The 26,316-nt window shown below is 41.7% G+C and overlaps 1 protein-coding gene across 1 annotated transcript; it reads right to left on the bottom strand.

Annotated features, from left to right (window-relative positions):
* Nucleotides 1-1,257: 1,257 nt before the first annotated feature.
* Nucleotides 1,258-4,178, bottom strand: PCDH20 (protocadherin 20). Its single transcript, XM_068395310.1, has 2 exons — nucleotides 4,113-4,178; nucleotides 1,258-3,951 (listed from the first exon to the last, which is right to left on the bottom strand). The coding sequence occupies exons 1-2, from the start codon at nucleotides 4,176-4,178 to the stop codon at nucleotides 1,258-1,260; spliced, it is 2,760 nt and encodes a 919-aa protein (XP_068251411.1).
* Nucleotides 4,179-26,316: the final 22,138 nt, after the last annotated feature.

Raw genomic sequence — 26,316 nt, 5'->3', positions numbered from 1 at the left:
TACAAAAGATAGTTCTCAGCTCTTAAAATGAAGTGAAAGTGATACATCACCAATAAACCTGCTGCTTTGTTGCAGAGGATACAGCAAAGAATAAATTATCAAGAAAATATGCCACCAGTCTTACAAGTTAATTTTGGATCTAATCCAAAATCAAAGCCAATGAAAAGGAGCCAGGAATGGTCGCCAAAAGTCAGAAACAAGGTCTTTCACATGAAATACCAATCCAGAAAGGAGCAACAGTCAGAGTAAACTAAGTCCTATAATTCCTTAGAATATGAAGCGATTTTTGTTTCCATCTGGCAGATCAGATTCAGAAGTATCACATGAAAAATCTATTACACAACCAAACTGATGGAGAACTACTGACAGATTGCTCAAAGTACAAAAAAATATCACCACTTCTGTGACAACTAAAGATTTAGCCATTCCCTTGCTTCCTTGCATCTGGCATGTTTATGAGTATGAGCATGGGGTTCTGTCATTATTTGCTGTAGGAAATATTAAGTATAATTTTCCATAAAAATGACCAGCAGATTGCTGAAGCAAACGATAATGTGAGTGAAATCTGGAGCAAATGAAAGATGATATGTCACAGCAGTTCAGATTCTCATTATAATATCTTGCATTCTTGCTCAACAGGAATTGCACTTCTTGTTAATGCCTTTTCTAGCCTACTGTATAAGCTTTACTTGTGAGGTAATAAACTTTCATTTTTCTTTTTTTTTTTTTATTACTAGTGCATTTTAATGTCTCTATTCTTTTAATTATACATACATCAGGACAGACGTTTCTTTTTTTTTTTGTGGTTAAATGTCTGTATGCCAATGTGTATTTTATATTAAAATCAATACATTTAAAATATACTCTGTGTTTTATCTCATTCACAGTAACTCGAACAGTTCCCTGCTCAGGAGCATCTGATGCCCTCTTGTGGTTAAAAAGACTTTTAAAACTTGAGTTGAAAGAATTGTCTTACCTTCTGCTTATTTTATGATCACTGATCTTATTGATTTACGAAAGCTGCAAATGATGTCCATGTTTTTATAGACAGGGTGCTAGCTGTTAGTACTAAGGTTTCATAAAAAAGCTGTACACTGAATTTGAATTTAAAAAAACTGTAAAGAGCTATTTACAATTATAATATTATTAAGTTATAAATTAGTGGTCCTTCATTGCAACCTGTCAATACAACCCACGATTATATGTTTCAGAGTTGTCCAAGGTTTTTCAGATGTTAGATTTATCCACAAAGAAACATCATATGTTAGAAATCTCCATTGGTTTCTTCTCCAACATGTGCAGGTTAATTCTTCCATTTAATGGGATTTGTACTTCCAAGCTTTCATCTGCTCTGTGATGCTTTTTCCCTTTTCTTAGACAGATGTAAATGCCCATCCCTGTTACTAAAGCAATTGAACCCAAGCTTATTATTGACAGAGCTACCAAGGTAGGCATGCAGGATGCTGACTCCATTTTTTTATGTGTAGGCTCTATGGATATTTGTGGCTGCTTTTCTTGTATACTGATATCAGGCTCCTTTCTTAACAAACTTTCAATGTAGCTCTCATTGCTAACAGTGTCATTGACGAAAAGGTTCACCATGACAGTGGAATGGAGAGGTTCTGGATAGCCATGATCACTAACTTTTACAAGCAGCTGATAGAGGCCATAGTCATTTTGCATCAGTGACTCTTCCAAGGTGATATTACCAGTTTTAGGGTCAATCCTAAATGACTCCGGTCGAGGGCCTCTTCTTCCTATGATGCTGTAAGCTATGACTGCATTCATGCCAGTGTCCTTATCGACAGCATAGACCTCAGTGATGGGAGAGCCAGGAAGGGTAGAAGGAAGGACCAACAAATAAGACATATTAGACTGAGGAAACAAGACCAAAGGGGGGTTGTCATTTATGTCCAGAAGAAGGATAGTTATTTTTGCAGTAGAGGACAGAGCAGGATCACCACCGTCAACTGCTTCGACCCACAGAACATAGGAGCTTTGCTGCTCCCTGTCCAGGGAGACTTTAGCTCTCAAAACTCCTTTTCCAGTATCTATGACAAAAATATCACTTCCATTCAGAACTGAAAGGGCAACCCACCCGTTTTGCCCTGCATCAGCATCTGTGACACTTATAACTCCAATTTCACCAAAACCTGGAAAGTTTTCTGGCACAAAAAAGCTGAAATCCTTATTGATAAATCTTGGACTATTATCATTTCTATCCAATACAGTGATGGTGACAGTTGCTATTGATTCTCTTGGAGGGAAGCCAGAATCTACTGCTTTGACAGTATACCTGTATTTCTCTTTTTCTTCTCTGTCCAATGGGGTGGAAACTGTAAGAACTCCTGTGGTTTTATCTAAAGAAAAATACGAAGGGGCATCAGGCCCTAAAAAATAGGACACTTGCCCTCTTTCTCCACTGTCAGCGTCTGTAGCATGCAGTTTGGTCAAGAAAGCATTGGGAACATTGTTCTCTTCAATGGATAATTCTACTAGCTGTTGAGAGAAAACTGGCGAGTTGTCATTGTCATCCAGAACCCGTACTTTGATTATTTTGTTGACATGAAATCCTTCTGAGTTCCATGCAACTACAGAGATTTCATACATCTGCTGCGTCTCATAGTCCAAAGACTTTGTGGTCTCTAGCAGGTATTCATTGTTGTATGGCTTGTATGGTGAAAGTCTGAAAGGCCCATCACCATCCAAATAGCAATTGACTTTGTATTTTTCATCAGGGTCTTTGATGGTAAAAAATGCTATCGGTGTGTTGATAGGCTCCAGTTCCTTTAAGTACACTACTCCCTCCGCTTCATTAGCTATGAAACGAGGGACAACTTCAGGTGGCCTCATCATGACTTTGATGACAGTCACTAGTACTGTGATCACGGCAGGGATACAGCCTGGACCGTTGCCCAGTATGATCAGCCTGTGGAGCCTCGGAGTGTCCCCATCAACTTTACTGGAGAGCGTGATGGCTCCTGTGCTTTCATCCAGATGGAACAAGTCTCTGGATGGCTGGGGGACCTTCTGGCTGTAGGAGTAGGTGATCCGGGCATTGGATCCAAGGTCCATGTCTACTGCGTGGACAGTAGTTACATGTGTCCCTAGACTGGAATTCCCATAAAGCGTGATGTTGAGTTGCGAGTCGCTGAACTGGGGGCAGTTGTCATTGATGTCGCTGATGCCAATAGTGAGAGTGGCACTGCCCACAAGCGGAGGAGTCCCCCCATCCTCAGCAATGATGACTGTGACATACTCCCCACGTGTCTCCCTATCCAGAGCCCCCATAACAATCAGGTAGGGAGTCCTCTCCCCACTCTCATTCTCTTCCACATCCAGGGTGAAGACACCATAGTTATCTCGTAGGCGATAGGTCTGGATGCCGTTGGTGCCCACATCAGGGTCAAGGGCAGGGTGCTCGATAGCCAGGCGGGTGTTCACAGGTGCATTCTCAGGCACCGAGAGGTGGATGTGGGGCACAGGGAAGTGGGGTGCATTGTCATTGACATCCCGGATAGCAATTTTTACCTTCACCAGGCGGAAGTACTCCTGCGGCAGCACCAGCACATCCAGCAGCAGCAGGCATGACTCGGATGAGGGTGAGGAGGAGACAGCAGCTGCTCCCTCAAAGATGGTGGCCCCATTGCTCTCCACGCAGAGAGCTTCCCGGTCTATCTCCATGGCCGAGGTGTGTAGCTCCCCGGAGCGGTTGTCCAGCTGCACGTACTGTCCCCCCAAGCCATGGGAGGCCAGGGTGAAGGAGAGTGGGGGCTGGGGGACTGCAGGGTGCTGCCCGCCAGCTGTTGGCAGTCGCAGGTCACGGGCCAGGCTGCCGATGAGCACCCCGGCAGGCAGCCCCTCGTTGAGGCTGTAGAAGAGCTCGGTGGCGCGGCTGTAACTGGCAAAGCAGTTGAAAGGTCCAACGAAGAGCAGGAAGAGGAGCAAGTGCTGGAGAGAGAGGCACAGGGGTGCGGGGAAGGGGTGCTGTTAGAGAAGGATGGGAGGCAGGAGGCAGCCACCCCCCTGCCCACTGCCTCCCTCACTGTCACTTCGAGCCCGGAGTGTAGCATCTGCAACATGAAGCCATCCTCCCTCTCCCCTCATCTTACCCCCACAGTACAGCAGCTACTTCCAGGGCATCGCCATATGTACCCTCCAAGTAACCCCAGCTGCATTCCCCGCAGGAAATACTCACTGCCAGGGATGGCCCAGGGGCACCCTTCCCCCTGCCCCCAACACCAGCAGCAGTTGTGTCCCGACGTGCCGTCTTCCCTCTTCCCCCCCGCCCCAACTTCCCCAAGCTCGTCCCCCTTCTCACAACCAGCACCCATCCGCAAGCACATCCCAAGTCAGGGCATCCCCCTGAACAACCCCAAATATTTGCTCGCCCCCTTCCCTTTCCAAAGCAGCAATGTGAAACACGTTTCCCCTCCACCACCCTCCCCCCCCCGTCCCCAAGCCTGTTCTTCCCGCATGCCCACGGGCGCTGAAGGGCAGAGCCTACGCGGCCCGCACCGCGCATGCCGCGCGGGTCCCGGCGGAGCCCCGCAGCGCCGCGCTCCAGGCGCCGCAGCCCGCGCAAGTCCCTGCGCCACCCGGCCACGGGGCCGGCGGCCCCAGCCCCGCCACCACGGAGCCTCGGCCGCCCCCACGCCGCCGCGCAGCCCCGCCGCGGACCGCCTCTGGCTGCCGGCTTAAAACAGGAGTTGAACAGAGGAGCCGCGGAGAGGTTGCGCGAAGGAAGTTGCCCGCGTTGGCAAGCGCGTCCCCAGCCCGCTGCGCGTGGAAACGGGCTCCCTTAAGTAACTTCGGCCATCGTCTCCACGGGGGATTTTTCCTCCTTCTCCCCTTTTTAACCACCCCTTTCCCTTTTTCGCGGCTCTCTGCTACAACCTGCGTCGGCATCAGCAACAAGAAAAACTTTTCACGGCTGCTCTGATCTGTGGAGATCGGGGATGAGAGGAAAAAAACCCCAAACAACAACCATATATATGTGTGTATATATATATATATATTTTGGGTTGTTTGGGTTTTTTGCGCTGCTGCGTGCGAAGTCGGGCTCGGGGGGGGCAGGACGCGGCGCCTCCCCTCCCGCCGCCCCAGCCCTCACCTGCAGGCTGCCGCGGGCGCTGCTGCTGCCGCGACTGCCCGGGGGCCCCATGCCCGGCCGCTGCTGCCGCCGCCGGCTGCGCCCCAGCAGCCCGCCCGCTCCGCCGGCCGCCCGGCGCTTCTCTTCCCCGCGGCTGCCCATTCCCCCGCCGCCGCCGCCGCCACCGCCGCCGCCGCGCCGGGATGGGCTGGGCTGCGCGCACCGCCCAGGACACTCCCCCTCCGCTCGGGAGGGCGCCGCCGCCGTAGCGGGGGGAGACCGAAGCGGGGGGGGCTCTGCCAACAGTCACGGGCACGGCGAGGAGGGTGGCGGGGCGGCTGCTGAGGCTGCGGCAGCGCCGCGGACGGGCAGGCGGGCGGGCGCTGTGCTGAGCGCAGCGGCGCGTTCACGTCGGAGGAGGGGGGTGGCAGGGGGGTGGAAGCAGCAGGACCAGGGGAGGAAGATACTCCCGTATGGAAACTGTAAGGGAGGGCGGGAGGGTCGGGGGGGGGGGGAAACAAACCTTAAAAAAATCGTGTTTTCCTTCTTCTGTGGAAAGATGTGGTGAGGGTGTCAGCGAGAATTAGAAGCTGCCTGGGTTTAAGGAGCGTTGTGGAGCGCTGATGAGTAGTGAACGGTTTGTGTCTGCACGAAATGAAAGTAGTGTTTTGAGGAGTTTGCAAGTGTTTGGTTGGTAGAAGGTGCGCGTCCTGCCAAATTAGAACAGCAACTGCAATTTCCTGCTGGCTGGGAACCAGAAGGTGCCCTGCGGCAGAAAATTGTTTGCTCTCACTTTACAGTCTCCAGTCACTGTTGGCTAAACTATAAAACTGCCATAGAACTAGACATGGAATTATCAGCGCTTGGGAAACTTCAGACAGCGCAAGACCAATCACATATTTCCTTAACATCTTGGACTATCAAAAGGAGAGCTAACCTGCCCTGAGTTCCTTACACTGGCTCTCTGTCTTTAGCTTTAAAGTGTTCAATGGTCTGGATCCAGGCTATTGCTGAGAGTTCAAGTATTGGGACTCTGGTAGGCACTTGCATTTGTCAAGCATAGTGGAGCTGCCCTTCACAAAGGTAAAGTTTGTACAGGAGATTGAACTGTCTAAAACACACGGTTTGAATACCACCTTGAACATCTCCATGCTCCATAAGCACAGTGTGCAGGCATTTGATCTCAGCTTAGGTACTAAATACATACAGGACAGCAAAAATTTTGCTTTCAGTCAAAACAAAGAATACTCTTCCCTTTTCCTTTTGCAGCTCCTTGAGACAAACTCCACATCCAATCCAAAATGGAGAAACAAAAAAAAGTAATTAGAATCCCAAACCAAAACCAGCCTTATGCTCAAGTCTTTTGTAATACTGCATCTTTCAAAAGCAAATTATAAGCGAAAAATACAGAACATATTATTTAGTAACTCTTGGGATGTTCTTGGATGTTGTAAGGATGAGGGGAGAAGCACAAGCTGAAATGAATAGAATAGAATAGAATAGGACAGAACAGAACATAATAGAAACAAAAACTTCCAAGACTGACTTCCTCCAGGGCTGTAAACAAATCATATTAATTCCTTTGTCTCATATCCTCCATCCTTGAAATATAAATAGTGCAATACTGTTTGTCTGAATTAGAGCTTTACCCCATTCTTGCTAAAGTCAGTGGCAGTGGAGTCTGGCTCTGTTTTATTCAGTGGATCTCTTTGAAACATACTATGATTGTAATATCCATTTCATCCCCAAAATGACATTAGCACAATAATCATATGTGACTTAAACAGTAGAGCGATAGAGCACTAACAAAAGTCCCGGCTATATTTATTACTCACTAATCTCTAGGGTTCTGAAACCACTTAGTATGTCCTGCCCTTATAAATTGTTTATATCTTTACCATTCAATTCTAGCACAAATAGAACAGGCAATACAGTATATACAGTTCAGAGCAAACATGTATAATTTAAGAGAGAAATCAAGCTACCAAAGTCCTTTACTAAATTCTCATCCATTTGCAGTGTTCTGCAGACTGCTCAGTGTGAAAGGTGCCCATAAACTTGATCCTGTTTAAGTTAGTTTAGCTGGACATGACAGATGCTTTTAGTTGACTCACATCTACTCTAATTTTATCCATTTCAACAGAGAAATATTGACTCATTTGGATTTCAGTCAGATTTTGACACGGATTTATGTGGAGTTATAATTTCGTAGACTGATTTTAATCTTAGTTTTAGTGAATCAGTACTCTTCTTGCGAACAAATCTGAAGTCCCTATAAAATTCTATGTTTAACTTTTTTTCCCCTGATGTCTCGTTTTATCTCTCTTTCCTCTTACGCTCTTGAAATTACTGACCTGTTACTATACCATTCTTCTTAACTATCACAGCCACTGCATTTCCCTGAGGCCTCTGATAGTGTAGACAATGCCTCAACTATTATAGTATTCAGGTTTTCATTACACCTGATGCATTTTGTTTTATTAAATCACAGGTGTAATAGCAGAATTAAAAGTTTTCCGGAGCATCTGGTACCTGTATAATATTTTATTTTGTTAGTCATCAGCAACATCTAATAAGTCTTAAAGGCTCCTTAAAGACTGATGTGTCCAATAAATCTCCTGTTTAAGGAGAAGTACTCCAGCTGTGTATGGGATGAGGGGTGGGAGAGAAGCAGCACAGAAGAGATACAAAATTGGGACATTCATTCCTGGCATTTTTTTGGACAAGAGCCCCTTCCAAAGTCCCAGGAAAACATTAACTGATTTCATTATATTTCTATATTCAGTTATGTTTTCTGGGGATAAGATGTTAGCAGTTTATAATCTCAGCCCCATTTGATCACATTTAGCTAAACATATCTTTTTAACTTGCATTTTACTACATTGAACGTTATTATCACTGAATATATCCATATATTGGTACTGCATCCAAGATTCTGGTTGCAATTAGTGAATAAGAAGGAAGAAATAGGAGCATTTCTGTGGGATTCCCGATTGCCTCTGGGAAGTTATAAAGCACAAGACTGAGAGCAAGCGACAAGCCGTCCAAGAAGTGTCATAGTTATTTATAAACACATTAGAAGAAGTACATTATTGCTATGGTAAAATGGAGTATTTATTTGACTTTATTAAGGTGGACATAGCAGGTATTGATGCTCAATTGCAATGCCTTGGTTTTATGGGCAGTGTTCCAGCAGTAGATAGGAGCATTTCCAGATGAATCATTCAGGACCATCAGTTCTGAAAGGGAATCTCAAATAGTGGTTTTTTTTGGCATGTCTGGCAACCCTGACCAACTTTTATAAGAGATGGGGATGCAGGTACATGTTGTCCCCTCAACCTAGCAAAAAGCTGTCTGTTATATCGTGTGGTTCTACTGAGGAAGGCTGTGGTGTGAGATTCCTCATCAGTGAGATTCTACTGATTCAGCTGACAACCTTCGTGATACTTTAGTCGGTGTGACTCTTTGAGCTAGGTGCTTTTCAGTGGGGAAACAGTCAAACTGAGTAAAAGCACTGGTGTTAATATTGATTCCTAGTCACAGTAAAACTGAGAAAGGCACAAGACTCCCACTTCTCTGAAGAGTTTAAACTGCAAGAGATACAGGGCAAGTGAAGGAGACCCTTTTAACTATTGGCGATATAAACTTTTTTATTGCTTTGCTGCTCAATAAGGAAAATGCCTTACATCCTGAACTTCCTGTGCAGGATAGTGGATTACAGTGTGAAAGACTTTATGAATATTAGATAGTGACCTTACCTGCAGAAGTGCTGAGCATCTGGTGCTCGCATTTGTACTGAAAGCTGTGATCATTCAGTGTCACTGTAGATCAGACCTAGCATGATCATCCTGTTCTCAGCACAGAGTGGGAGAGAGATCTTGGCACTGCTTTCCCTTGTGACACTGAAAGACAGTAAAAAACTCTGGGTCCAGCTTGAATAAAGTAGCAGTGGAGCTGGGAAATAGAAGACTTTGGAGCTTGTATCGCTCAAATCTTCAGTCATACTTTCAAAGGGCTGGTTCTCGCAAGCTCTTGCGAGGTTCTGCTCAGCAGTCTTTAATGAACAAAACCCTGCTGCTGTCATGACAACCTTACAAGAAAGTAACTAACATGTGAAAGTGGTTTCTAAACTTAGGAAGAAATACCCCACGAGATAAAGCAATGTTTGATAGGAAGGCTGACAAAGGTGGACGAGATTTTCCTGTCTAGTTAGCTAAGCGTCTGTTGAGCACTTCTGTGTTGAAGTATCACAAATCCAAGCTGTTAAACACTGGCAGAGAAAAGAAACATGGAAAAAAGCTTCCTGCAGTCTCTGAGCCAACTGCATTTGATGCATTTGACCAACTTCTTCCTCAAATTCTTTTGAGGCTTCATAAAAGTACAAGTTCTTCAGTTATGATGATTTGCATATGTCTCCATACATTTTGCACATGTCATTTTTTATCTGGAAAAAAGTCAAAATATTCCAACAGTGAGAAGGATTGCCTTCACTATATTTCTAGTCTGACACAACTTTATTTTCAAAATAAAAACTAATTTAAAGTTTATTAACTAAGCATAATTTTCTAACAGTAAGTAGGAAGGAAGGATTTAACTCAGATTATATTCCAGCACATCTTTTTTTACCAGTGCTTTTTACACTGTATTACACAGTGTATTAACATTCGCTTTCACTAACTTCTTGTGTAAGGCTTAAAATAATAATGATACAAATTTTGTTTCATACAAGCCAAAGCACAGGCTGAGGTACAGTACTAGTATCATACTGCTAAAAATTATTAATACCGTAAGTCTTTCATTACAGTCCTTATCACATTAGTTCAGGGACAGCATTGCAGCTTCTGCCAGCTCACTTTCTACAAAATGTCTGCAAGTTATGAGAGTGTCATGAATATGTAGATATTTTTAATTGACTTCTCATTGACACTAAGTCACGGCTTCTCAGCTGAAGTTAGTTACAACCTCTTGATGCCAGAAATTGGACCTGTGAGGAGCACGCTGCTCCCAGCAATGGAGCACAATGCATTGAAGAAGCCCTGTGATAGCCAGGTAGCTATCAGACGTGAAGGCATGTGTCTGTCAGGCTCCATGTGGGCTACCGTGTGTCAGGTAGTTCCTCTAAGCCAACTAGCCACAGCCTGCAATGCCGTTTCATTTTCTGAGATGGAAATGGTTAGAGAGTGGATATAGTGCAGTAATACGGACCATTTTTCCTATGACTGCTGCAGCTCCAATAGTATTCCAGCTTCTCTTCTCTTAGTTCCTCTGGAACAGACAGTTGTATGTATTTTACCTTGTCAGCTGAACTGCCTAGCTTTGCTCTGAAATACATACAATATTTTGCAGTTTCACCTGAGGTCTTTGGCTATGAAAGACTAACATTTGCTTCCTTGACAATAAATTATTTTGAATTTTCCAGGGACCAGATTCTGTCATCTTCCCTCAGTCTATATTCAGGTAAAAATTCTTAATGAAGTTGTTAGCTCTAATTCCCTAACACTAACTTATTCCTTGCTCACCCAAATTCTTAAAGAACCCTAAAAGCTTTTTACTGAACATGAGATAATTACTACATGATCTGGGATTTGGGCCAAATTGCTTCTTTTATTTAGAAAAGTGAATTGACCAACTCTCAGTAGGATTTAGTACATTTTTACATCTGTGATGAAATGGAGAGAGTGAAACCAATCAATTTAATGCAGTCAACTTTTTACATAATGGGAAAACATATTGGCTGTATGCTTCAGAAACCTTGCAGCTGATAGTGGTTCATATTGTTGCTCTGATCACTCAGCTCCCTACTGAGATAAGAGAAAATCGTGTTTTCTCAGGAGAGGCCCTGGGTTCAGTTGGCAGAGCTGAACAAAAGGTGTCAACCAAACCTGCTCTGAGGTTCATCCAAATACAGATTTTCTTGAGTTTGTAAAGCATTTGTTCACATCAAAATCATCCTTCTATCTTGTTCAACTTTCAGATGTAGTAGAAAGAGAGGATTAATCATTAGAAAGGGTGGGATTTGATTACTCTAACTTTGATAGCTGAAAATCAGGCATCCAGTCTAGGGTCTTTTTTTCCTTCCTGAGATACAGACATTTCCAAGGTATGTAACTGAAAGAGATAGGTGTCTAAAACAAGTGAGACAATTTGCTCTCTGGATGGGTCTGTTTCTCTCCCAACTGAAAATGCAGGCTAGAGTGTGTAGCTTGGATACAGTTGTTTAAATTGGAGGCCTGTGTCTAGTGGAGTCCCTCAAGGGTCGGTACTGGGACCAGTACTATTCAATATATTCATTAATGACTTGGATGAGGGAATAGAGTGCACTGTCAGCAAGTTTGCTGATGACACAAAACTGGGAGGAGTGGCTGACACACCAGGAGGCTGTGCTGCCATTCAGAGAGACCGAGACAGGCTGGAGAGTTGGGCGGGGAGAAATTTAATGAAATATAACAAGGGCAAGTGTAGAGTCCTGCATCTGGGCAAGAACAACCCCATGAACCAGTATAAGCTTGGGGCAGACCTGTTGGAGACCAGCGTAGAGGAAAGGGACCTGGGGGTCCTAGTGGACAGCAGGATGACCATGAGCCAGCAATGTGCCCTTGTGGCCAAGAAGGCCAATGGCATCCTGGGGTGGATTAGAAGGGGTGTGGTTAGTAGGTCAAGAGAGGTTCTCCTCCCCCTCTACTCTGCCCTGGGGAGGCCGCATCTGGAATATTGTGTCCAGTTGTGGGCCCCTCAGTTCAAGAAGAACAGGGAACTGCTAGAGAGAGTCCAGCACAGAACCACAAAGATGATTAAGGGAGTGGAACATCTCCCTTCTGAGGAGAGGCTGAGGGAGCTGGGTCTCTTTAGCTTAGAGAAGAGGAGACTGAGGGGTGACCTCATTAATGTTTATAAATATGTAAAGGGCAAGTGTCATGAGGATGGAGCCAGGCTCTTCTCAGTGACATGCACTGACAGGACAAGGGGCAATGTGTGCAAGCTGGAACACAGGAGGTTCCACATAAATATGAGGGAAAACTTCTTTACAATGAGGGTGACCGAACACTGGAACAGGCTGCCCAGAGAGGTTGTGGAGTCTCCTTCTCTGGAGACATTCAAAACCCGCCTGGACGCGTTCCTGTGTGATATGGTCTAGGCAATCCTGCTCCGGCAGGGGGATTGGACTAGATGATCTTTCGAGGTCCCTTCCAATCCCTAACATTCTGTGATTCTGTGTTTAAAGGCAGATTATAGAGAGAGTGCTGAATGTGTGGGCACAATAGTTCCATTGCAGATGTGACTTTAAACCATACTCTTAGAAAAATTAGCAATATACTTTGAGTTACTGTTGAATGCAAAGAGCCTAAATAATAGATGCTAGTAGCACACTTCTCACAAATTACCAATCAAGAAATATTTACAAATGCTACTTCGCAATCATTTTAGACAATAATTACATCTGTAGGAAAAAAAAGGAGTGGTCTATCCCTAACATAGTTTCAGAAAGTCAAAATTCATTATAAACATTATTTTTTATGAACTATTAACTTTATTCACCAGACACCACTTTTTCTTCATACATGTACAGTTTAACTCAGCTAAGTGAAGAAAACAACTTAACTTGTAGGAAAATGGTATTTGAAATTTTTATCTGCAATAAGATAGCACTTTCATTTGACAAATTTGAGATGTTTTTTAAGCAGCATTGAAAAGTCAAGTTTAGAGTTTGACTTCTTCCCTCTTCCCAGTGCTGCACATCTCTAGGGCTCCACATAATAACTATTTAATTCAAGAAATCAGAAACTCAGCAAGCAGTTTAATAAAAGTCAGAAGGCATTTCCTACAGCATAGAATAAAATTATCTGGTGTTTTACTTCTTCATGTAGTGAATTTCTTCAGGGAAAAAACAATTTTCTTTGTTAAAAAATGGAAATACATAATTCATGGAAAAATGAGCAGCCTCTACACAAGGGTAAAACCTTTTTCTCCTTATTCAGGGTAATATGGGATTGTGAATGAAATAGCAATTAATGTAAATTTCTATTTGAAACTTTATTTTAGTAGTGTACCATCTAATGTGGCAGTGTTAACAGCATAACCAAGATGTTTGTTAGTGTTTTCCTATTCCTCAGGGATATAAAAAGCTCGATTTCAATTGTCTAGACAATGAACAATGGCATAGAACTTCTAGCTGGAATAGCTTTTACATGGTAGATTGCCCTTCTGGAGCATCTCTTCAAAAACTGCTCTATGCATAAATAGTACCTCTTTGTATAGAATATGTATTGTAAGTAAATTGACTGAGAAGATCTTGGAGCAGAGCAAAAAATAACAGTCCAAGGAACCCTAAAATAACAGAAACTGAACACATTCTGGTTTCAATTGTGTGCATCATGCTACAAAGACAGAAAAAAAAATGTGCGTGTTGTATTTTCTGCATATTATTCAAGGTAGTTTTCCACATACAGTCATTGACATTAAAATACTTTCCTTAAATGAATCTTAATTTGATAATAAGTAATTTGTTTAAAAAACATTCAGCAATGGGAAGATCAACACAGGGGAAGAGAAACTTACTAAGTGAACTATGGAAAAGAAACTTATTTTTTTCATTTTCTATCCAATATTAACTCAAATCTCATTCTGATCAGTCTGAAACTTTAAGGATTACCTCTACTCTTTTACTGAGTGAGAGTAGAAGGATCAACTTCTGAAAGAAAGGTACTGTGTTAACGGCAAATCTTCTTGAAACTGAAACCATTTTGTGGATGTATAAAGATCCTCAAATATAAATACGTGTGATATGTATGCCATGGATATGTCCAGCATATATGTTAGTAATTGTTTGTGAGCATCTTTCCTCCTTAGACTTGGATTGCCATGCTTAATCTTCTGAAACAGCAACATCCGTCTCTCGCCTTTCAGCTGTACACGACCTAATACTAGCTTTTATAAACACAGATGTTTCCACATCTGTGGAAACATCATAGCATTATGATAGCATAATAAATATTGATATTGTAATTGTTTTTTCCAAAGACATAAAATTATCTTTGATTTTCTGCACAATTGTCCATTGTTTTGTATTTAGTTATTTGACTAAATACTTCTAGTTTTATGATTATAGTTTTATTGTCACCAAAAGCATAACCAGGTTAAAAGCTGGACTGTCTGATGTAGACTGATATTTTAGTATGTATGTGTGTCTTGCAAAACAGAGCAATAAAAACAATTGGAAATGTGTTACTGAGTGTTGCTAGTTTCAGTCCAGGTCAATTGTTACTATGTGTCAATGGAAACAAATAGTCAAAATATTTAGTTATTAGAGGTCAAAAATAGTTATTAGAGGTCACTGAACTACGTAACATCAATGGCTTTGCACTCTTCAGAGGCTGTTTTAGAATTTATAAAAGGAGTTCAAGTTCATGAATTTTTTTCTTCAGTAATATGTACCCATAGCTAGTTTCAAGGTTGCAGTAGTTCTAAAAAGAAAGCTAAAGATAATGTCATTTGTTTTTTTCAGACAGGGAGAAGTGTACAGCATCAAGAGCTCCCACCAACCTCAAATGGATCATAGAGGCATACAATCATAGAGTGGTTAAGGTTGGAAGGGGCTTTAAAGATCATCTAGTTCCAGCCCCCCTGCCATGGGCAGGAACACCTTCCACTAGACCAGGTTGCTCAAAGCCCCATCTAACCTGGCCTTAAACACTTCCAGGGAGGGGGTATCCACAACTTCCCTGGGCAACCTGGTCCAGTGTTTCACCACCCTCACAGTCAAGAATTTCTTCCTAATATCTAATCTACATCTACCCTCTTTCAGTTTAAAACTATTACCCCTCATCCTATCACTACATGCCCTTGTAAAATCTCTCTCTGCAGCTTCCTTGTGGGCCCTCTTCAGGTGCTGGAAAGCTGCTAGAAGGTCTCTCCGGAGCCTCCTCTTCTCCAGGCTGTACAACCCCAACTCTCTTAGCCTGTCTTCATAGGAGAGGTGCTCCAGCCCTCTGATCATCTTTGTGGCCCTCCTCTGGACTTGCTCTAACAGCTCCATGTCCTTCTTATGTTGAGGGCCCCAGAGCTGGACACAGTACCGCAGGTGGGGTCTCACAAGAGTGGAGTAGAGGGGCAGAATCACCTCCCTCGACCTGCTGGTCATGCTTCTTTTGATGCAGCCTGGGAGATGGTTGGCTTTCTGGGCTGCAAGAGCATACTGCCAGCTCATGTTGAACTTCTCATCAACCATCACCCCCAAGTCCTTCTCCTCAGGGCTGCTTTCAACCCAGCCTGTTATTTGTGCTTAGGATTGCTCCCACCCACATGCAGGACCTTGCACTTGGCCTTGTTGAACTTCATACGGTTCGTATGGGCCCACTTCTCAAGCCTGTCAAGATCCCTCTGGATGGCATCCCTTCCCTCCAGCGTGTCGACTGCAGGACCCACCTTGGCGTCGTTGGCAAACTTGCTGAGGGCACACTCAATCCCATTGTCCATGTTGCCGACAAAGATGTTAAACAGCACCAGTCCTAATACCAACCCCTGAGGAATGCCACTCATCACTGGTGTCCACTTGGACATTGAGCTGTTGACAGTAACACTTTGAGTGTGACCATCCAGCCAATTCCTTATCCACTGAGTGGTCCATCCATCAAGTCTGTGTCTCTCCAATTTAAAGACAAGGATGTCGTGCAGGACAGTGTCAAATGCTTTGCACAAGTCCAGGTAGATGATGTCAGTTGCTCTTCCCTTGTCCATCCACACTGTAACCCCATTGTAGAAGGCCACCAAATTTGTCAGGCATGATATGCCCTTAGTGAAGCCATGTTGGCTGTCACCAATCACCTCCTTGTTCTTCATGTGCCTCAGCATAGTTCCCAGGAGGATCTGCTCCATGATCTTGCCAGGCACAGAGGTGGGACTGACGGGCCTGTAGTTCCCCGGGTCTTGCTTTTTTCCCTTTTGAAGATGGGGGTTATGTGTCCCCTTTTCCAGTCAATGAGAACTTCACCAGACTGGCATGACTTCTCAAAATGACGGATAGAGGCTTAGCAACTTCATCCGCCAGTTCCTTCAGCACCCACAGATGCATCTCATCATGTCCCATGGACTTAGATGTCTCAAACCTGATCTTCTCCTACTGTGTGCTGTTTTTCATTCTCCCAGGGGCTGCCTTTGCCTTCTGTGGCTTGGGCGGTGTGCCTTGAGCACTTGCCGGTGAAGACCGAGGCAAAAAAGTCATTGAGTACCTCAGCCTTCTCCATATCCTGGTTAACCAGGTCTCCTGTTTCCTTCTGGGGAGGGCCCACATTTTCTCTAGTCTTCCTTTAATCATTGACATACCTATAGAAGATTTTCTTGTTGCCCTTGACATCCCTGGCCAGATTTAATTCTATCAGGGCTTTAGCTTTCCTAAGCTAAAGGATCCCTGGCTGCTTGGACCATTTCTCTGTATTCCTCCCAGGCTACCTGTCCTTGCTTCCACCCTCTGTAGGCTTCTGTTTTGTGTCTGAGTTTGTCCGGGAGCTCCTTGTTCATTCATGCAGGCCTGCAGGCATTTTTGCCTGTCTTCCTCTTTGTTGGGATGCATCGCTCCTGAGCTTGGAGGAGCTCCAAGCTCAGCTTGATCTAAGCTGCTCTAAGGATCTTGAACTCAGCCATTTCATGGTCACTGCAGCCAAGGCTGTCCTTGAGCTTCTCATTCTGCACTAGCCCTTCCTTCTTGTTGTTGGATGCTTGTTCTCCCTTTACAGTACTTGAGAAGAAGTTCATACCACAGAGCATTTTTGCCTGACTTCCTCTTTGTTGGGATGCATCGCTCCTGAGCCTGGAGGAGGTGATCTCCTCACTGCTCTAAGGATCATGAACTTCACCATTTCATGGTCAAAGCAGCCAAGGCTGTTCTTGAGCTTCTCGTTCCACACTAGCCCCTCCTTCTTGTTTGATGCTTGTTCTCCCTTTACAGTACTTGAGAAGAAGTTCATGCCACAGAGCAGAATTCAAAACAGCTTGTTGGTTGATCAGGGAGCCATTTAAAACTATCATGGTCTCTGTGAAGTGCCTAAAGGTCACTCGAGAGAAATACCACACAGTTTTACCCACCAAATATATTTTACACCTGGCCTGGATTGCTTAAAGCTACAGATTGTCATGACTATCCACTGCACAACGTTGAAGGCTCACAAGAGCCTTTGACTCAGCAAAGAGGCTTCAGCTTACCCTAAGGAACCAAGGAAAAGGAAATACCTCTTTTTTTTAGGACTCGGGTAATGGCAGATGAGTTATCACTCCATTTTCGTAAAATGGGTTGATGTTAGAGGCTTTGCCAAGGAAGGTACTTTCAGAAGTTCCTTCTGAGCCGTCTGTTCAAACCAAGAGAATGTGTTTCCTTGTAGGAAGATAACAAGGGTGCCTGAGGAGAGGAGTGCTTAGGAGTTAGTAAGGTCTTAAATGTTATTTTTTGGTTAGCTTTTGCTGGTTCCACATTACATGCAGAATTTAGGTGATTCTTTTCTCAGTGCACTTATCAGGTTGGATTCCATTCTGAGTTTTCTAACTTTCTACTGGTAACACGCATATTCCTCACACATAGTCTGGGAAGGCACCTCATCATGACATTTCTTGATCAAGACCTAAGTACTTCACATGGCTATGTATTTTTTCTCAAAGCTGGGTCTTACTGGGTTCCCTAGGAGGTCCAGCAAGTGACTTTAGCACTGCACCCCTAATGACACACACAACTTATCTGCTGTCACAGCATCTTGGCTCAGCGTTGGACTACTGGTACTAAAAAGATAAATCTGATGTTGCTGGGTCTAATTAATAAAAAGTATAAATGCATGCTCATCATTACTGCATGGTGGGGGCTAGGACGTGGATTGCTCCTTGGTCTTTCTATATTTATCAGTACAGATGGAGGCACTCAATTCACTTCTTCTTATGAAGACTGTGGGTATGTCAAGATGGAATGGTTCCAAGCTAACTCGAGACAGCGTATGTGCTATTCCACAGACTGCCATATATAGAGATGGATATTTCATATGTTGGGAAGCAGGCAGAGAAACTTCCCTCATTAGAAGTAAGAAGAGGCCAATTAACTTCACTTGCTACACATGACTAAAAAGACCGCCGTCTTTGCAAATATGTTATGCTGTTTTACAAAGTGATCTTTCCTGAGAACAGCTTCAGAAGAATTCATGAGAAAGAATGGGTTTTGGTGTCAGGTGAGCCAAAAAATTTTGCTACAGTGTTAAAATACCTGATCTGAAAAGAGCCAACTCAATATTTTGATGTAGTATTGAGTTGGCTGAAGCTGATGAACATCAATAGTATGTCATCAATAAAGAGAATCGTCAGTATCAAATAAACATTATAACTGGAGCAGGAGTCAAACAGAGAGAGACAGGCACTAAACAGCATCTTTATATTCCTGGCCTGATTTCATGGAATAAAATTTATAAAATCAAGTTTCTGTTAGATTTTTATTTCAGTTTGTGGCCAGCCATGGTGATCAAGGCCATTAGCAGCTAAACCCAGGGCAGCTGACCCAGGCTGGCCCACAGGTGTATTCTATATCATTAACATCAGGTTCACTACAAAAGGGAAAGCTTGGTAGGGAGGAGTGGTTTTTTTTTTCCTCTCCCTCTCTCCCTCTCTCCCTCTCTCCCTCTCTCCCTCTCTCCCTCTTCTTTCATTGTTCTTCCTCATTACCAATGATTGCTATTCCTGGAGCAACTTGCTGCAACTCTGTAGATAAGTATTACTTTGTGTGTTTTGGATTATCATTGATATCGGTTTCTTTATTTTATTAAATCTGTTTAACTTCAAACCCACAAGTCTTCCTCCTTTTCCCAATTCCCTTCCTTGGTCAGGGAAGGGACATTGCATGAGAGAAAAACCATTTATTGTTTAGCCCCAGGTGTGGGCTAAATGAGAACAATTCCTAATTTCTAACTTTTGGTACTCCTACTTATAAAAAAAAAAATATATATACAAATCTGAACCCTGCAGAACTTTCAGTTTTTCCAAGCTATTATCTTGCTTTCTGAAGAGATAGCATCTTCCCTTCGCCTCCTGCTGCTTTGGTTAATCTTTGCTGACTTAAATATAACTTCATTGTGTTTGCAAATAGTATTTGTTAGGGAGAAAGTTAAAGTAACTCCTTCCCAGGCATAATAGGAAAAACTCAAGAACAAAGCAACTTCAGAAAAACAAGATTATTTTTGATCACAGCATGTGATGGCGAAAGAGGCAGAGTAGACACTAGAAATAGGCTGAGGGATATGGTGTATTGTCACATGCATAATTCATTTTCCAGATAATGTAAAGCCTCATATATAATGTTTCTTGAAAAGAAGTATGAAGATAAGCAACATACTTAAGTAATCCACACATGCTGGAGGAAAAGGGCTCTGCTGGATACACTTGTACTACCTGCATACACTAATAAATTGAACTTTTTTTATAACCTTGAGTTATATGTAGGAAAATATTGTGACTTTCAAAGGAAGATCATGACTTCTCACAGCACTCCTTTCTTTGTTTATATGCAACCAAGACAAAAATGGCTTTGGAGATTACCATTCAAAAATGGTTTGACTCCTTGCACTTTGCTCTGACAGCTTGGAGCAGTGGCTCTGTCCATCTTAAAACAACATCTTTAAGTTAAAGTGATCAGAAATGTGTATCCAGCTTCAGTAATGAATGAAGCAAGAGTCTTTTACATTTTTTATGTGTTTCTTATTTTGCTTAAAAAATGTTACAGAAATAGATCACGTTACTTCTGACCTCAGATTTCACTTGTAATAAACTACCAAATATGACTTTTATTTATATAACAGGACTTTGCACTGTTCTATGATTCATTCAGTGTATTCAGGTAACATAATGGTTAATACCCATTTTTTTATGTCATTCCATATCTGAACATGCTTGTATTTATTATTTTATTTATTCTGCATGCTCATCAAAATGAGTAAATTTACTGTCTCACTTATTGTTGTAAATCATAGCAGAAATTCCGACACGTTAATTTTAACTGATATTACTGACATACAAAGTAAGGGTTTAACAATGTTCTCCATGTACTTTATCTATGAGATGATGAGCTCATGGCTAACTACTGATGTTTCGACTAACATAGCATCCCATTCCTTTTGATTGCATCGCACATCTGTTTTCTTACAGTATTTATGCAGTGATTATAATGCAGCTAAAAGGCTAAGAGCTTGATAGGTTAAAGATAAATATGCATTTTTTTAATCTTTATAAAGGCAATTAATAGTATTCCACTTTTTACAGCATCTTCATGCTAGAAGAGCTTCAGTGCGTGAATTACTCCAACAGTGACATAATATTATTCTGTTTTAAATAGTGGGAACCTGTGGCACAGCACTGTTCTGAGATCTTACCAAAATGTCTAACTCCCATTGGTAGGATTCCTTTCTCGGAACTTTTCACTTCTTAAGCATGACCCATTTGACCTGCTTTAGGAATCATCTAGAAACAGACAGAGACGTCTGGGTTTGTCTGTTTCTCTGGTTTGACCGTGAAGATGACTTGCCCAACAGTAAATATTTACAGTGTTGGTGCCTGGACATAAATTTGGACAGAAAAATTAGAAGGCAAACATTTTAATTATCAGTCAGCATATTTTATTCCACCCTTTCTTTGTGTAAGTTGTGCTGCTTCCCCTGACTCTGCACGTAGTTCTTCCAAGTGGCGGATCCATGTCTGGATGTTGTTATAATCATAGAATCATAGAATCATTTTGGTTGGAAAGGACCCTTGAGATCATCAAGTCCAACTGTTAATCTAGCACTGCCAAGTCCACTACTAAACCACGTCCCTAAGCACCACATCTACACCTCTTTTAAATACCTCCAGGGATGGTGACTCAACCACTTCCCTGGGCAGCCTGTTCCAATGTTAACTGTCCTCACTCTGTGCCTGGCTTATCAGGTTAGCATACTTTTGATTGTTTGTTGTGCTTTTGGCTTGATATTTTTGCACCTGTTTAGACTTCCTTTTGGAAAGGATTACTGCCTTTCCTATGGCAGTAATAGTGGCAGAGAAGAGCTTGTTCAAAATAAAAATTTATTATTTATTCAGAAGACTGCAGCAGCAATCAAAAACTAAATAATAACCTCCCTGGTATTCATGTTACCTTACCTAAAGCCTAAAAACTCCTCAAAGGTGTGACAGATTCCATACAGTCAAAGTTCTGCTTTCTTCCTCTCCTTCACTTTACTTTTGGGCTGACGTGCAGTCTTGGTGTCTGTTTACCCTTTAAACAGCATAGCCAGTGGCTTAGCTCTCAACCATTTTCAAACTCTGCAAGATGTTTAATCTGAAAAACCGTGGGGTTTTCAAGATTACGACTTCCTTTCCAATTTTAGATCCCTCTGAATCTAGTCAAATTCATGATTCCATATTTGTGGAAATAAGTGACAAAAGAATTAATGCCAGTGCCATGCATTAGAACACTGAAGATTTAATGGCTTAACTTGCAATGTGCTGACTATTAAATCAGAACATATATGTACATAAAATTACTGGTTTATTTCCAGCAATAAAGTTGAGTTTAAAGAATGAACTACTGTCCCATGATGCCACTTTTCTCTTGTTTAAAGTGATTTATTTGTTATTTTCATTAATACTCATCTACAGGTACTTTGGGGACTATTTTTATGGTAAGAAGACTGTGAAAACTTCATAATTACCTTGGTGGAATTAGTTATACCTCTGTCATAGTTTAACCCCAGCTGTCAACTAATCACTGCACAGCCACTCGCTCACTCTCCCCTGGTGGGATGGGGGAGAGAATCAGAAGAGTAAAAGTGAGAAAACTCATCGGTTGAGATAAAGACAGTTTAATAAATAAAGCAAAAGCTGCATATGCAAGCAAAGCAAAACAGGGAATTAATTTGCTACTTCCCATTGGCAGGCAGGTGTTCAGCCATCTCCAGGAAAGCAGGGCTCCAGCATGCGTAATGGTTACTTGAGAAGACAAAATGCCATCGCTCTGAATGTCCCCCACTTCCTTCTTCTTCCCACAGATTTTTATGCTGAGCATGATGCCATAAGGTATGGAATATCCCATTGGTCAGTTGGGGTCAGCTGTCCCAGCTGTGTCCCCTCCCAGCTTCTTGTGCACCCCCAGCCTACTTGCTGGTGGGGTGGTATGAGAAGCAGAAAAGGCCTTGACTCTGTGTAAGCACTGCTCAGCAATAGCTAAAACAACCCTGTGTTATCTACACTGTTTTCAGCACAAATCCAAAACCTAGCCCCATACTAGCTACTATGAAGAAAATTAACTCTATCCCAGCTGAAACTAGCACAACCTCCCTCCAGCACCTATGTAAAATATCTTATTTTAATATGGTCTAAATTACTGAAATCAAGTTTGCCCGTGTGTAGCTAAGCTTCTAGAAAACAAAAAGAATTTCTTAGAATTGCTTTTACAACTTGAACTAGGCTAAGGGGTAAACCTGTCAAATATGAAACCAGATGTATGTGATACTTTACACGTTTAAATATACAGAAGCGGAATTTTGTACTTTGCTTACTATCAAAATCCAGTACATCAGTCATTCCTTCCACCAATCACCTCAGACAAGGAAAAAGCAGGAATAAAGATAATGACCTCATTCCAATTTACTACACTTAACAATGATAAGTTATAGTAGGATGGATTTGATTTAGAATAGTCTTTTATTTCTTCTTTTCCCAAATCTCTAGTCATACTTCAATACAGAGATTGAAATTCATACCCTTCCCTTTTTACATTTCGAAGTTCGTTTTATAATGCTTTTTAAAAGGTCCAGAAATGCATTGCATTATGTTTTTCTTATAAATCTTCAGTATAATTCAGTTTTATACTGGTGGGTGATCCCTGCCTCTGGCAAATTAGTCTGGATTTTACAGATTTTTCTTCCTCTGGTATTGACTATTTTGATGAATACAGTGATAAACACTCTAATTGAATTGTTCTTCTGGCAAAATGTTGTTTGAATGTTTGGATTAACCGATATAGAAGCACAAGGCTAGGTTCTTTCCTGAGCACACCCTGCACAAATCCACGGATGTCAAGTTATACCACAGGAGTAGCTATAGGATGCAAATATTCTGCTTCAGTGAAACAAACTGATGCCATGGTTATTTTTCAGGATTGGGTGTATGGGTGGCACGTAATGATCATATAGAGGTAAAGGTTATTTATATTAGTGTCAGTTATTTTTGCTCTCAGGGATGGTTTTGCTATCTAGCCTACTTTTTTTCTATTATTTCTTTTAATTCAATTTCTTTTTGCTTCTTTCTTCTGTCTTCTTTTTTTTTTTCTTTTTTTTTTTTTTCTTTTCCCATTTCAGGACATTGCTTTTTACTCTACCAGCTTCTAAGGTGAATAATTTTTTGTATTAATATACTTTGATATTTCAGCTGGATACCTAGCTGTTTCTATTTTTATTTTTCTGAATGTAGTCCCTTTGAACTTTATCTTTTTTTAGAATTTTATAGCAATTTTGACACTTTTGTTCCTATATTTTGATTCTCCAGTTCTAGAAGATTGTTTTATCTGGTTATTCCAGCTTGTGTTCTTTTCCTGCCCTGAATAAGTGCATTAATGAATGCTTCCTAAGAGTTATTATTTTTTCATGTCAGAGTCAGTTTAATTGAAGCAGTGGTAAAACATGTTAATAATTCTGTATGTTTTGGGGATTAGCAATATGTCTACTCTTTTTGTCTATTTTGATTTTATTATTTCGCAAAATTATTTTTTACCTATGAAATATTTTTATCCCATTTGTTATATGAACTATCCCAGTAACATCGCAGGCCTGAAGTTACTCAACTTTTGAGTTCCTGAAACTTTGCATTTACACTTGTAAATTTATGCATCGTTTTAATTTATGTAAGAGTTTTTTTATCCTTTGGGAAGGTTCTCTATCCATTCGCAGCATCAACACATCAGACTGGAGAGATCTATATGTAGATATTCTGAAAACTGTCTTCCATGGCAGATGCTATTTGCAAAGCCATGTTCAATAGTGAATAGTATAATATATCATTTAGTGGATCACACAGGACTCAAAGTACTGTTAACTGGATCAGTGCATAGCAAATGCCAGCACCTAGAATACTTTGGTGATCATCTGAACTATAATGAGCCAGTTTGACAAAGATCCATGAATTAAAAAAAATGTGAATGCCAGGCGTATGTATGGACAAAATATTATTGTATTTATACATTTTGTTTTGGAGAATGTTTTCACTTACTTGATTCAGTGCACAACACCTGGTGCTGTGCTGAGAGTTTTGTATTAGCCCAATCTCTCTGTTGCTTGCAGAACTCAATCTTTATCTTGTTGTTACAGTGATTTAATAATAATTGCCTTTGGCCTTTGTCTTTCAGTGACAAGGGGCTTGTCTTTATGCAACTTTTCCATTTCAGTGTACTGCAATGTAGACTATCTTCTGCAGTTCCCATTAAATAGCTCTTGAGCACAGGCAATCAAATACAGCTCCTCCTTTTGCCCTGGAAAACCCATGATTTGTAGCCTGAGGACTCTTCTCTCAGTCGAATGCTGAATTTCAATCAATCTACATGATTTTCCATTTACTTTAAATAGATAATGTGTTCTCTTTATTCTATGATTTTAGTGTCTGCTTTTCCTACTTAAAGAAAAAATGCAACTTTGACAATGTAGGACTGGATCTATAAACGGGACTTAGGCTCAGTGTGAAATGCTGTGGTAGCCTTTAAAAGATGGATCTTATGCATTCTCAAGCTGTAGAACCCAACCATCTTAGAATGGTGGGTTCTACAGCTTGAGCTCTGAACTGTCTAGGCATTACAATGGGACAGTAGACTTTTAGGGGTACCACTTGCATTATCCAGTAAGAAGTGCTAGGAAAATATTTAAACTAATCCCTAGTAAAATCTCACATTTAAGTGTGTCTACTTAAAAGGCATCTAATTTTTCACACACTCACAACAATTTACCGCTCTTCCTTGGCCTCCTTTCTGCCCTGTTCTTTCAGAACATGACAAGGGAGTAATCTATTTCAAAGTCAGTTTCTTCTCTCTCCGCCTAGTATAAAAATCTAGTAATTAGACAGAAAAGAAATTTGAGAAAGGTGGGTCTCATTACACCTTTTCACCGGTTTCTTGCTCCACGCAATTGAGATAGTGGCTTAAAATGTTGTTTGATATTAAGATACTTTCAGTTTCTCATCTGAAAGCTAATCCTCACTGGACAGAGTACTGAAGGAGAGAAAGAAAAAGAGGGGGAAAAAAGTGGAGAAAAGTTATTCTGAAACTGCAAAGTGTGAGACAGAAAATGTAGTGAAATAAACTTCCCATTTGCTCAGCTCAATGCCCAAGCCACACGATTGTAGATAATTTTCTGTCTGATTCCCTGACCGTTTGAGTAGACCATACAAATACCTATTGCCTTCCGGTTATAGTAGTATCCAAATTACTAGCAGCAGGAGAAGAAATTTAATACTTGTATCCTCCATTCCAAGCAAGTACTCAAACCAGTGAGCCTTGGATACAAGGAGATTTTTCTTCCATCTGTTTTTCATCTGTAGGTACTGATCTTGTAGAGCACCAGACCAGGTGCACTAGCATCAGAGACTGAGGCACTCCTAGCTTACAAATCTGAACAGGGCTTAGATGTGAAACTTCAGTCTGGGGGTACATGTCACTTGCTTTGAAATAGACTTCCTGGTCCTTGGAGACCTTGTTGTCACAAATTTGACTTGCTCTGCTTTGAAAGATAAGTAAACATTGCAGTGAGTTGAGTAACAGAGAAGGATGAGCATCCACATTTTGGATACAAACATAATATGGCAGCTGAATCTCTTGGCAGTCTTAGCACTTTCTCTAATTTCTTTATCAGAAGCTCCTGCTGTTTTCTGTAGTCACATTTAATTTCTCTTTTTCCTTGAGGGTGTGGACCATAATCAACTGCACGTATTTTCTTAATATTTATCTGTAGAGTTTCAGAGGCAAATGTTTTAATTTTTTTTCTTGATTTATAAGCCTGTCCTTTGTTTTTTTCAGAAAGTTGTACCATACCTGAAACAATGGATATAATTAGATGAAAAATAAAGGTAAGATCTAAAGTACCTGTGAGCTATCAAGAAGCTTTGATTCTTTAATGCACATCTACTTTTGCTATTGCTATATATTATTTTTCAAACCTTTCTGTAAGATCACAGATAATTCATGTGCAAAGCTGTGT

The sequence above is a fragment of the Nyctibius grandis genome, chromosome 2 (genome assembly GCF_013368605.1).
Source record: "Nyctibius grandis isolate bNycGra1 chromosome 2, bNycGra1.pri, whole genome shotgun sequence".
Classification (NCBI taxonomy): Eukaryota; Metazoa; Chordata; class Aves; order Nyctibiiformes; family Nyctibiidae; genus Nyctibius; species Nyctibius grandis.
The sequence above is the reverse complement of the archived record's forward strand: the minus strand, read 5'-3'. Positions and strand labels throughout refer to the sequence as shown.